At 36.5% G+C, this 14,786-nt stretch overlaps 1 protein-coding gene across 1 annotated transcript; it reads left to right on the top strand.

Annotated features, from left to right (window-relative positions):
• The first annotated feature begins 870 nt into the window (after positions 1–870).
• Positions 871–14,234, top strand: LOC140227752 (uncharacterized). The gene is made up of 12 exons (XM_072308154.1): positions 871–946; positions 1,898–1,993; positions 4,088–4,306; positions 5,008–5,094; positions 6,318–6,593; positions 7,441–7,662; positions 10,579–10,641; positions 11,039–11,095; positions 11,997–12,056; positions 12,299–12,413; positions 13,214–14,102; positions 14,154–14,234. The coding sequence occupies exons 1-12, from the start codon at positions 871–873 to the stop codon at positions 14,232–14,234; spliced, it is 2,241 nt and encodes a 746-aa protein (XP_072164255.1).
• The last annotated feature ends 552 nt before the right edge of the window (positions 14,235–14,786 follow it).

The raw sequence follows: 14,786 nt of genomic DNA, 5'->3' as shown, positions 1-14,786 counted from the left end.
CTAGCCAACCGATTTCACGACGGAAAATTAAGCAACAAATTGGATGGTTTAACATAAACCTCATCATAAGGTAAGTATATCAGGCACGCCGCACAATATACCGAGATCAAGGGGTTTTAGAAAGAATTTGCTGATGGAAGTAAAAAAGGAGAAAGTAAACCAAATGAAAGATAGATAACGGAAAAAAGGCATAGAATTATCAAGTAGCACCGTGGCGGGTAGATATTTGTTACAAATTTTAAATTGATAAATAATCACTCATGGTTAATGTTTGCTGACATAAAAATCATTACGACGAAGTGTTTGCTGGCGGCCGTCTTTTTTTTTTCTTCATTCAAATATAGTGTACGAAACCGACAAGTCTGAGAATGACATCATCTTCCTGTAATGAAAAGAGGGAGGATAAGTGTTACATTTAGTTATTATTCTTATCGTATCTGAAGAAGATATCATATCATTGTTTTAATCCAATTATCAAACACGGATATGAAACTGAAGATACAACATTGCAAAAGAATTTGCGATGTTTTTAATACGAATCGGACACATGAGTGACACTCTGAAGTGGTTATTGTGACTTATTTGAACCCTGGGATAATCAATATAGTGTCTCCTGTATGGCATTGATTCAACGAGCTCTCAGATTGACAGAGTAAGGCTCACACAGTGAGCCTCCCTCTCCCTCACTGCATAATGTGATGTTTGCTAATTCTTCTACAGCCCTAGAAGTCTTAATTTGAAATCTCGAACATTCCGCGTTTGTCCACAGGCCTCTGCAGCGAATGCCTTCACTGTATATAAATTGTAAAACATCAAAATCGGTTTCAAAACAGTTTAGATCCTGGTAAAGTTTTGAATATCGTAGGCAGGATGACTGTCAAAGGATTATTAGTTGGTGGTGTGATCTTCTGTTATATCTTCCAAATTTTCTCGACGGATGCAGTATGTAAGTAGCATTAACATTATAATCATTATCGCAATTCTTTTCAAAATCGTTTATGCTGTGATGACCACAAATACCCTTTATAATTCATCTAGACACATTTGTGAACTGGAGAATCATTAGTGAAGTAGAAATTTCATTTCCCTACCTATACTGTAACTATTTCCTGTTGTAGCTATTGAGAGGTTTATGTCAACTGTAAACTGGATATTATGATATGATATGATAAGATATGATATGATATATGATTTGATATGATATGATATAACATGATATACCATATTTATTATGTATTACATAGCGTCTGAAAATTCTTTGATTATTAATCTAACTTGAGTACATTAGTCAGTTCAAAATGTCACATTTGACTATGTTCCACAGTACCAACTAAATATATCGTCAGGTTAGAAGATTATTATGTCGAGAAAACATCCGAAAATGTTCTGCACTATGCAATGATATATTTTTACTAAAATCAACTGTCCCTACTTCACCGAAAATAAACAAATGAGAGGAAATAAACAATTAAAAAACAGCCCTTGAAAAAAAGGAGCTCCTATAAGATAGGGGTCCTCCAGCGTGAACAGAACCATGTTTTACTTTGTGTAAAGCACAAAGAGGATTAGATAGTATATTATGACAAAAGCCGCCCTGCGTCAAAAAATGTGTGTAACATTTTGAAATCATGAAGACCACATAACTGCAACTGTCCCTATTTGGTCGTATTTATATCCTACAGATTTAACTCTGAATTGCACGGAAGGGACTGTAGAACGCTTCCTCTCGTGTGATGAAAACTGCGCCTCCAGCAATGATGGTTGGGTTGTACAGGCACCCATAGGATGGAGAATTCTCACTGAAATCGAGTCTCTCAATAACAAAGTTATGGGATTCCAAGTATTAGATGAAAAAGCCAACAAAACGTCCAACATCCTTCTTGTAAATTATGCGCAGTCTTCGCCCGTTTTATCACTGGCCCATCAGACGAAGCTGACTACACGTTATATATATACCCTGCAAATTTCACATTGAGCGTAAAATGTTACGATGGTAAGTATTCGCGCCCCTTTGCTTTGCTATGATTGAAGATGTCTGTGTTTATATAGCTTTAGTACACTTTGTTACAAAATTGTTGTTTTCATTTTCTTCCTTGGTCACGTTCTCTCTTGTTCTCCATCATCTTTTTATTGGGGAAATATGCATTAGTAACTCAATAAGTTACGTACCTCTGCCTTATTTCCCCAGTTTGCCAAACGGGATAGACCATCATCACAAAATTCTTAGTGATTACCTGTGAGAATGACAACTTGAACTGTTAGCCAAACGGCAAAGATTATCACCATGCATTCATTTGAAGTAATTACCGGTATGAATGATAACGTGAACTCTGAGTAAAAAAAAGATTACTGTGAAGGTTAAAACATTTGGTCTAATTCATTTCTGCTTCAGTGTATTAAATTCATATAAATTTTAATTAGGGTTGCAGTATATGCATGATGTTTCTTTTATTGCCCTATTGAAAGAAAGTAAAAAAAAATGTTATACAATGCGTGAATAATGCCAAATGTCATGGGTTGCAAACATAAAAGGAATAGTACAGTTTCAATTGAGACGGAGCTTCAGGTTTCCAGCGTCTTGTGACGATTCTTTTAAGCTATTAAATAGAAACCTCTTGTGAAGTATAAAATGGCATAAAATTCCCAGAGGAATATCCAAAACAAAATAATCCTAATAAAAGAATGGGACCCATCTTTTATTAGGTACACTTTGTTTTACTCTGTTTTTTATATCTCTGTCATTTCAAAACTGATTTTCATGAAATAAACTTTGAACTCCTCTAAGAATTGCATATTACTATACCACATTTCATAAAGCGGTTTCTAAGTACATTGTAAAAAGTTTAAAGATAAATCCTGACCTCAACCAAAACTATACCACCCCTTTTTCAAACACACTACAAGTTGAAGTGAGAAAAGGAGACGAATGTCAGAATAACGTTTGTTTGTTTGTTTGTTTTTTTGCCGCAATTTTTGTGTTTATGTACGTGTTCGGTTCTTCTTGTTTTGACATTAGGTCATCACTACTGGACTAATGTTGGATTGATGAAGGGTACTAAAAATCTACTGTTATAAGTGGTTTATTGTCTTACTTGAGAAATGTGACTTTACACCTTACTTTTTTTTTTTAGCTCAGTACCTTGCAGTTTTGAATGTAACAATACTGGAAATTCTTCAAATTCCATTGTTCAAGAAGGCACACACACACACACACACACACACACACCAAAATTTACTCTATTGGGCCACAAATTTATGAATACATACATATATGACCCTGCACCACAAAACCAACAAAAAATCACCAGGAGGGATTTTTAGTTAAGGGCGGATTCTAAAACAGCAGACTCTAAGCTTTAAAATAATGTATGAATAATCTAAAATTGATTCTCCTTACCTATATAAATATGTATATATATATATATATATACATATATATATATATATATGTATATACATCAGAAATAAACCCTACACTCTAAAAAAAAAAAAGTTTGAACAGAGAAAAGAGGCTCTGACAGGGTCTATTCAAGTGCTTAATTTTTACGAAGCCGTGCTACCTGTGCCATGAATGTGACAAAAACATGACGTTAACCACTGAAGCAACAACAATGAAGGGATTATCAGATTAAGCTGAAACTGAGCCGGCTCTATTAATTAACACATTCTGTCCATGATAAATGTCAACTTTTAAGGCAGTAACATTATCCTTACAAATGTTATTAGAGTTGAAAGTGAAGAGTGTGCAAAGGATTTTCAAGAAATGAATAGGGGCCTCTACGAAAAAAAAAATTGTCACACTACTCTACCAGAAAAAAAAAGGGTTATACAAAAACTGCTGAAAACCCCCTTACCCATTCAATTTATGATCCCAAACTCAGGAATACTGTAGAAGAAGAATAGCTCTTTCAGAAAATATGGAAAACTTGAAATTGACTAGGTTGTCCCGTTTCACCTTTCTTAAGTCCTCAAGTAAAATCAAGGGGTGCGAGTTTTTATTTGTTTTGTGATGCACGGTCACAAGAAATGAAGCGCTTCAAAGTTCATTCCTATACCGTGTTACATATACCATTCCAATTTTTTCAAGGAACATCCTCTGTGAGGCTGGTTGATGGGCTCTCTCCGCTGGAAGGTTTAGTTGCCCTCGGATCAGAGGGATATGTCTGCTACGATGACTTTAACACTAGAGCTGCTGACTTGGTCTGCTGGGAGCTCGGCTTCCCAGCGGCAGAGAAGTATTCGGCTCAGACTTTGCCCAGTACAGCAACAAGGAGAAAGACCCAGCGCGTATCATGTCCACCTCAAGGTATAGCTTTATTATCAAGCACGTCGATTAAGAGAGAGAGAGAGAGAGAGAGAGAGATAAGGAGATGAAACCAATACGTCAAATTGCAAAACATATTGAATAATTTGCATTAATTGCAATGTATGCAATATTCATAGAAACAAACGATCACTGAAGATGAATAAAGTTGAGATTTTTATTTATTCTAATTTTATGTTTACAAAATCCTGGAAACAAACAAACAATGAACAAGTTTGCCAGATGTGACCAAGTAAAAGAATGCTGGGAAGGAAATTTCAATTGTTATATCAAAGCGGTGACTATGACTTCATGAACGTAGTTTAAACAGAATTGCGAAATTAGCATTATATCAATAAATGTTATACTCTGAAAATAAGCGGGGTGGGCTTGAGGGGGAGGTGGTAAAGCAAAATGTTGTTTCTAGAAGCTGGGTTTGTATGCGGAATCAATTACTATTTCACATTTCTCAAGTTTATGATAGAATAATGTACATTCCCAAGAGTGGCTATCTTGTCACATACTCCGAAAAGGGAATTTCTACTATTCCATGTATTTCTAGACATCTTTTCTTCCATGATGTATCTATAATATTATAACGTTGTGGATAAAAAAGAATAAAACTATTGTTACGTTTTGTTAACCAGGGTTTGATAAAATAGTCAAATGTTTCTAACTCTATAGTATATGAAATTACTGCACAGATTCCTACAGGTTCCAACGTTTAAAAGATTGCCCCCTGACATTCATTCACTGTTCCCGGCACAACGGTGTGCGACTCAAATGCCGAGGTAAGACTATTAACACTACAGTGTCATATTCAACGCCGCACAAAATATAAACGTTCATATAGTTTATATCAGGTATATTTATATATATGCAGGCACATGTCAACAGTTCTTCTAAAATATAAAAAAAAACACAAAGAAACAACATAATATGTGACCCTGCACCACAAAACAAACAGAAAGTCGCCAGACATGAATTTTTAGTTAAGACCATATTCTGAAAGAACAGACTTTAAGCTTTAAAATGATGTATAACTGAAACCATATGGACTCTCCTAACATATCTAAATATTGGAAAGAAAGCACAAACTCAGGAAAAGTGTGAACTTAGAAAAGAGGCTCTGAAGTACAGTGTCTGTTTAAGTGCTCAATGTTTACCAAACCGTGCTGGCTTTGCGATGAATTGGACAAAAAAGCAAAACAAAACAAAACAGGAAGTAAACCACCAGAGTAACGACAATGAAGGGATTATCAGATTAAACTGAAATTAAGCATACCTCATTTACATATTCTGTCCATAATTAATGCCAACATTCAAAGCAGTAGCATTATCTTTTCAAAAGTTATTAGAGTTGGAAGTGAAAAGTGTGTACGAGGTTTTTCAGAAATGAAAAAAGGGACTCTAAAGACACACCTAATCACACTATTCTACCAAAAATGTTCGAGATAAACTGCTAAAAAGCACACTAAACTTTCCCGATTTTTATGATACTAGATTTTGGCATAATGCAAAAGAAGACCTGCTCTTTCAGAAAATATAAAAAAGTCAAGATCGGCTAGGTTGACTCATTTCACTTATTTTAAGTCCTCATGCAAAATCAGTGTGTGCGACTTTATGTTCGTTTTGAGGTGCACTGTCACATATAAGTTAATTCAAAGCTATTTCATGTCATCTCCATGTCCATATGAAAAAAAGAGATATGTTGCTGTTGTATGTGGTGTTTAGTTTTATTGAAGTGAACTCCCATTTGATACGCAATATTGATATAATAAAGTGCTAGCAGAAGTCAAAAATAGGATAGTTACTTGTACTGGAGTTTCTTTTCTAACGTGGCTGTGTAAACTTTAAATATGACCTAGTAGGAAGGGCGCAAAAGTATATATGGGGGGGGGGGTGGAACAGGGGGTAACGCTACAGTCCCCACTTTCTGTAATAGCAGGCCACCCCTAATAAATCATGTGGGAGTTATGCAAGTCATAGTAACCATGAATCTGTTTTCAAGCAGAGCCTGGATTTCTCGGATGCTACAAAGGCAACCAACAAACAGTCCCCTTTCATTCTGCACATGAATTCGACGTTCATTCCGATGAGAAGTGTATATCTACCTGCAAAAGGGAATCCAGACACAATGAAATTGCTGTCATACACCGAGGAATTTGTGTATGTTTGCAATCCAAAGCGTATATCGACGTACTTTTCGACAAAAGTTATTCACACAACTGGACATGTCCCATCCAAGGAAACCTTGGATCCGGTCATTTCGTCTACTTTCTATATGACAGTGAGTTCCAAAATTAAGAAAAAAAAAATATTTACGATGCAAAAAATGTTGAAATGGACACTTAAACTCTCAAATAGGAGTATTACTTTTCAATCAAATGTTTATTGGAAATGTGATTTAAGTCTTAATTCAAAAATAATTTAACCCATTAACCTCGGACATATTTGCAAAACAAGAAATAAACGAAAAAAAAAAAACAACCAATCAGGATTGAGACGTTTTTATGATAAGACATTTGATTTTGAATAATGGTTTTAATCACACTTACTGTAATTTATCCTTTCTTGAGTTGAAAAAAAAAAGGACTTTGGAAACTCAATGACAACCACCGAGACCAGTGTGAACAGTACTAAGGTTTTCACATTTCTCTAGGATTCGCGCACTCTTACTTTAAATATCGGAGTGATATACATAAATGCACTTGCTACAAAGAAAAACACATCTGATAGCAGTACAATGTATCAATTCATGTACTTTCATATTTCGAATTTTATCAAAAATCAAAAATCATTTTACATACTTTGCTTACAATTCTTGCCACATGTCTGGTACCTCGAATATATTCAGTACTTTTTTAATCAATAATTTTTACCCTTCACCGATACAATTTCTTCCACTTTCATGCCAGTTATTGTCCAGTAGTATAAAGCAATATTTAAACAGCTCAATATGATGCAATCTGGACCTTCGGTGTAAATTTCTCATTAGAAATGTAAACTCAACATCATTATTCATCGACACAAGGAGTGTAAAGTCCAAATCACTGTGTTCCTTCGGACTTTCCTTTGGTATCTTTATTCATACAAAAATACTTTCATGGTATTCCTCTTTCCGTCTTCTTTTATAGTTTCGGTAGGGTTTTGTAATCTCCCCGGACATGTGATAAATGGTCACTGGAACTCAAATATCACGAGATATGGGTCCAAGATAACTCTCACCTGTGACAAAGGCTACGTCATCAATGGCAGCGCTACGTTGCAGTGTGTGGAGCTACCCGGATGGTCAACTTACTTCCCGGTTTGGAACACGTCAGTCCCTTCTTGCCGACCCGTCGAAAGTGAAACAAACGGTCTGTTACAACATAACCCTGTTATATTTTAAAAGATAAAGGACGAAAGTAAGAATTCAAGCGGCATGTATGATGTTTGCACATAATGAAGTGTATGTAATGTTTTTGTACATAAACTTTTCATTATTCAAATTCATGAAATTCTTCCGTCGAGATGTTTTCATTGCAACTGATTGACAAATTGCCCTACATCGACGTAAATAAGCACTGAATTGATCAGTGTTTTAGTAGTAGCCATGATAAAAAATCATGGGCGTACATACTCGAGCAGGATTCGAACCTACGACCTCCTGATCACCGGACAGGCGTCATCTCCACTAGACCACCGAGCTTTCGCCCGACAGCAAGTGTTGGTTCTAATCCTTATAGCATGCAGCGGGTACTGCTTTGTTATTCAAATTCATGAAATTCTTCCGTCGAGATGTTTTCATTGCAACTGATTGACAAATTGCCCTACATCGACGTAAATAAGCACTGAATTGATCAGTGTTTTAGTAGTAGCCATGATAAAAAATCATGGGCGTACATACTCGAGCAGGATTCGAACCTACGACCTCCTGATCACCGGACAGGCGTCATCTCCACTAGACCACCGAGCTTTCGCCCGACAGCAAGTGTTGGTTCTAATCCTTATAGCATGCAGCGGGTACTGCTTTGTTATTCAAATTCATGAAATTCTTCCGTCGAGATGTTTTCATTGCAACTGATTGACAAATTGCCCTACATCGACGTAAATAAGCACTGAATTGATCAGTGTTTTAGTAGTAGCCATGATAAAAAATCATGGGCGTACATACTCGAGCAGGATTCGAACCTACGACCTCCTGATCACCGGACAGGCGTCATCTCCACTAGACCACCGAGCTTTCGCCCGACAGCAAGTGTTGGTTCTAATCCTTATAGCATGCAGCGGGTACTGCTTTGTTATTCAAATTCATGAAATTCTTCCGTCGAGATGTTTTCATTGCAACTGATTGACAAATTGCCCTACATCGACGTAAATAAGCACTGAATTGATCAGTGTTTTAGTAGTAGCCATGATAAAAAATCATGGGCGTACATACTCGAGCAGGATTCGAACCTACGACCTCCTGATCACCGGACAGGCGTCATCTCCACTAGACCACCGAGCTTTCGCCCGACAGCAAGTGTTGGTTCTAATCCTTATAGCATGCAGCGGGTACTGCTTTGTTATTCAAATTCATGAAATTCTTCCGTCGAGATGTTTTCATTGCAACTGATTGACAAATTGCCCTACATCGACGTAAATAAGCACTGAATTGATCAGTGTTTTAGTAGTAGCCATGATAAAAAAATCATGGGCGTACATACTCGAGCAGGATTCGAACCTACGACCTCCTGATCACCGGACAGGCGTCATCTCCACTAGACCACCGAGCTTTCGCCCGACAGCAAGTGTTGGTTCTAATCCTTATAGCATGCAGCGGGTACTGCTTTGTTATTCAAATTCATGAAATTCTTCCGTCGAGATGTTTTCATTGCAACTGATTGACAAATTGCCCTACATCGACGTAAATAAGCACTGAATTGATCAGTGTTTTAGTAGTAGCCATGATAAAAAATCATGGGCGTACATACTCGAGCAGGATTCGAACCTACGACCTCCTGATCATGAATTTGAATAACAAAGCAGTACCCGCTGCATGCTATAAGGATTAGAACCAACACTTGCTGTCGGGCGAAAGCTCGGTGGTCTAGTGGAGATGACGCCTGTCCGGTGATCAGGAGGTCGTAGGTTCGAATCCTGCTCGAGTATGTACGCCCATGATTTTTTATCATGGCTACTACTAAAACACTGATCAATTCAGTGCTTATTTACGTCGATGTAGGGCAATTTGTCAATCAGTTGCAATGAAAACATCTCGACGGAAGAATTTCATGAATTTGAATAACAAAGCAGTACCCGCTGCATGCTATAAGGATTAGAACCAACACTTGCTGTCGGGCGAAAGCTCGGTGGTCTAGTGGAGATGACGCCTGTCCGGTGATCAGGAGGTCGTAGGTTCGAATCCTGCTCGAGTATGTACGCCCATGATTTTTTATCATGGCTACTACTAAAACACTGATCAATTCAGTGCTTATTTACGTCGATGTAGGGCAATTTGTCAATCAGTTGCAACTTTTCATTAGTTTCCACATGTGCTGAAAGTAGTAAAAATGGAACATGAAAATTAGGTAAAGAAAAACATAACAGAGCAATATGTAGCAGCATTGAAAATTTAGTATAATATTATTGATTGGATGTGCTCAATGAGTGGGTAAAACTATCAGGATATGTCAATGATCCAAATTACATTCTGGATTTTCTATTTTCATGCAAGAAATATTGGTATTATCAGGCTCACAAAAATGGAGGGGACAATAGTCTAAACAAAAATGGGCATTTGAGTTTTGGATTTAATGGGTTAGTGATATCATCTTTAAACGGATTAGCATAATAAATGATATATTAGTGTCTCTTCTTTCAGGAATGATTATTATGATAGACTAGAAACGAAAGGAAAGCAGGACATACTAAAAGCAAACAAGTCTATTTTTTTTTAGTTTAGTTTGTTGTTTCTTATGTCCGTCAAGTAGACATAACAATGATTACAAGTTAACAGTCGATGAGAGTTGAAAATCGTACGCCCTGTATGCTGTTAATATCGTAATGTTTTTATTTACCAAATATCATTAATAGCTGCTAATTTTGATATTTAATTGTAGCAATACAGAGTGTACGTGAAGAGTGCTCATGATGATTTTTTCTTAATATTAAACCTTTGTGTATTCCAGTCTAGGTTCATAATAGCAGTACCGTCTTTTTCAGTGAATTTTGTTTTTCATTCTTCTGTGTTTACCAATGTTACATTAACTACAGTTTTACCCATTTTTGTGTGTACTTTTTTTTTGTAGATACTGAATGGCATAGTGTCAATATTAGCACATCGACAACACAAACGACAATCAACACAACTAGTGAGTATTGCACGAATAAAATCTGTTGTTTGAGTGAAATCAATAGTTTCCCTTGCATGTGTCTGTGTTCAAACATGTCTTTCATGTGATATTGCTGGCCTTATTTGTTTAAAAAAAAATCATTTTATTGTACTAACCAATGTCAATAACTATACTAAAAATGCTTGTTGAGCGCAAGCATTTTTCTTTTTTTTTTTTTTTTGCTTTCTTTCGATGAAAACATCCAGAAGACTTTTTGTTGTCCAAAGATGTATTTTGGTTTTATTGTCTTTCTTGTTTCTTTCTTCACTAATTTAAGTTGTTGAGATGTTGACTTGCCTCCAACAGGGCAAATGTTTTTTGTAATATCATCGATTTGAAAGTTACTTATGTTGTTGTTCTTTCTCACTTCTAATAGGTAAGGGACAGGCTACCCAAGAGCTGACGACATTAAAGACCACCATGTCTTCTTCAAGTGAGTTGTGTGTCCTTATAGACTTTACTCGTTCAGAAATTTCATCTTTCTTTTTGCCTATGCTTTCATAAATTATGTAAGTGTTTCCTTCGAGCACAATTCCCAATGGTGTTACTAGGTTAATATCTCTTAAACATGAAGTAAATGTAATTAAAATTCTATATTCTCCTGCACCTAAAACTCAGAATGCAGAAGTGCTACTTTGGAATTGTCTCTTGAAAAGAAAAAAAAAAGATAAAACGGGTACACTTTCTTAATTCATCAAGGCAGCAACTACGTTCGCTATATTTTTCCTTCAGTGAGCAGAAATTATAAGCCTAGCACCATTATAGTAATTGAAAAATTGAAGTGCATGACTACTCTATCAGTACATTTTCACGAATGCAAGTTTCTGATTAAGGTTATCGTCACATGGACTTAGATTATCTTATAATTTATATTCTGTGATGATGCTGACTCACACTTTTAATGTTCACAGGCAAAATACCGTATACTACATATTCAACAACAAGAGAAGCAGCGCCTTCATCAAGTGAGTTTGCTTATCCAAAATACTATAAGACCAATACGTCATTTACTAAAGAATGTTTTGTAACAATTGTCTCCGAATTAGTTTAAAGACAGGCTGTTTTGGGAAAGAATAGCAAGGGTTCATCATTAACAAGCTGGATAAGACAAAAATTAAAACAATAAGAAAATATAAAACATGAACAAATATTTCAAATATTCAAAGAATTTGACGCTTCGACTTTCAGAGCTGTTACTAGCAAAGATATAAATGTTTTCATGAAATTGTATATTTGATATTTACAGTTCAATTTTGACAACACACACACATACACACACGCACACACATTGAAAGAAATAATCATGTCGCTGTATTTTTTTTTTCACTTTACAGACAACGGACAGTCTACCAGAGAGCCAACGGCATTTCATGAGACCACTATGTCTTCTTCTAGTGAGTTGCGTCTCCGTGTAAATGTAACACATTCAGTAAAATATCTTTATTTGCCTCTGCGTTTTTTTTTTTTTTGTCCTGTACTCCTTATTGCTTTGTCAAAAGTTAATAATAGTACAATATTTTTGCCAAATGTCTTGGTAGTATAGATGTGTGTGTGTGTGTGTGTGTGTGATATAAAGAGATATGGAAACATCACTTGTCCAGGAAACGATTGAACAACCTATTGAATCATCTTACAGATCCTCGAGTTCCTGAAAGGGAATTTATTGCGTACATCATCGGAGCGCTATTGGGTGTCGGTCTTCTAGTCCTTGTCATAGTTTTCATGTCATGGTGTCGCTACCGTCAGAAGAGGTGTGTCCCGTTCTATTTGTTTATAAGCTAAGTATTAGTACATTCTTTTTTTAAGAGAAGATACGTGTTTACAGCTTTACGTTATTGATAAAGTTACATAGTATGAAATGGTGTGAACATTGTGTGTAAATATTATGGTTCATGTATAACCATGAATCACAAAGTGCGACTGATTTTCGTGTGTTTTGGGGTATTAACAATGTCGGTGCTATTGGATAAATAGATTTATATGTATATGTACATTTATAGTACATATTATTTCAAAATATTCCAGATACATTATTGATATCAAAAAAAACTAAACTGACACGAACATCATCCGCTTATCGAAGTCATGTCAAAGTTCATACGCAAATCTTAAATGCTAACATTGGGTAAATATGATATGAAGATGATTGTTAATCCGTGGAAAGATGCGTGTCAGACCGCTACTATGTGTCCAGTTAATGTAATGTTATGTATAATGTATAATGTCATACGTGTAAATACGAAAAGCTTGCTTCCAAAAAGCGCTAAATCTATCATTTTTCAATGGACTTAGCGCCATTTGGAAACAAGCTCTTATATATATGTTATGTAGTGCGTATTTCTTATCCCATTTAAAGAAAATGGCAAGAAACATTATTTTGCCCTAGAGAGGACATTGGAGGATCATGGAATTAATCTAGCATGCTTTTGCTGCAGAAGTCAAATTCATGGATTGCGATATTAGCAAGAATTGCTTGAATTTATCCTTACGGTAATGTACACAAATACTTAGGACGTGTCAATTGTAATTCACCTCCGTTTCTATTTACTAGAAGACGCAGGACAACTCGGGTAACTGGCAACTCTGATGACGGTCACTTGCAGATGCATACTGTAAACACTTCAGTTCAGAATCATAGGGAGACGAATATTGTTGACTCTTCGGGTATTATCGCCGGGGCAGATGGTCGTCCATTACCCAGCCATGCGGGAAACAGATTAGGAGACGCTTCACCTCATCAAGGGGACCCGTACCACATCTACCAGAACACTGCGGAGGTACATGTAGACAGGGAAGTTCCTCAACCTGCCGTTACAATTTCGCTGGCTGCAGAAAAAAGAATGGGTTGCAATGAATACCACAGCGTGCAAGAAACATCGCTGCAACAGGCAGCAAACAGCTATGAAGACTGTGAATACCAGGATGTAGACCTTGATAATAAAACTGACAGTATGACAAAAGATGACTTTCAGTCTATCAGTGGTAAAGCGTGCTTGTTTGATGATAGCTGTTATAATTCCCTGAACTTTGGCGAACGACGTGACCTCGTCTTTGCTCATTCTGGCAATTCGTGCTTGGACAGTGAATACGACTGCATCAATCAAACCTCTCATGACGACTTGGAACAGATCCATGGCCCGGTTCCTTCGGCTTCTGAGTCGATTTCTGGTAGAGATGATACCATGTTTTGTTCCGGTTTAATTTCAGCAAGAAACCTTAATTCTGAATACCTCCTTTACAACAATATAGATTGTGACAAATCTCACGGTCTCGACCAAAGCGAATACAGTCTTATCAGAAGAGATAACAGCCATGACATCGACAACCCGGTTTCTATCACACCAGGATCTCCACCTTGTGAGGAACTGTATGCAACTGTGAACAAAGCAGCAAAAACATCATCAACAGCACCCCCGCCATGCGAGGAGTTGTACGCAAAGGTGGACAAAACAGTAAAGACACCCTCATCAATCGAAGACTTGTACGCAAAGGTGGACAAAAGAAGAGGAGACCACACTGAAGTCACGCGGGCATCACAAGAGGAACTGTACATAAATGTTACAAACATGTAGAGACACATTTGTTTGTAAATGTTTTACTGACATTTTCATTTCATTATAATGTAATGATGCGAATGTTTAGTGCACGTACATGTATATAGTTCCCGAAGATAACATGCCTCTGAAAATTTCTGGAATGTCGGTCTGCAATATTATATTCATATTGGGATGATGCTGATATTTTTACCGAACGCTACTGTCATCGTGGGAAGAATGATGAAGACAGTATATGTCGCACGATGCCGGTTTCTACCACCGGCCATCTACTGTCTTCATTGTCTCAATTATATATAATATATATATACATATACATATACATATATATATATTGTATACATACGTTATACATTATCTTTTTTTCTTTGCATATCATAACTTTGGATGTCATGTTGCAATTAATATCGCAATGGGACATGTATATGGGACTAAATATAGAACTGAGTTGACAACACGTGTCACCTAACCCTTGGATTATTGAATCATGATGTGATGTTTCAATGATGCAACTCAAATTGCGTCAAAGCATATACAGACGTTAGGTTAGTATAATCAAGAATTTTTGGC

This window comes from Diadema setosum, chromosome 4, assembly GCF_964275005.1.
Source record: "Diadema setosum chromosome 4, eeDiaSeto1, whole genome shotgun sequence".
NCBI lineage: Eukaryota > Metazoa > Echinodermata > Echinoidea > Diadematoida > Diadematidae > Diadema > Diadema setosum.
This window is presented reverse-complemented; position numbering and strand designations above follow the sequence as displayed.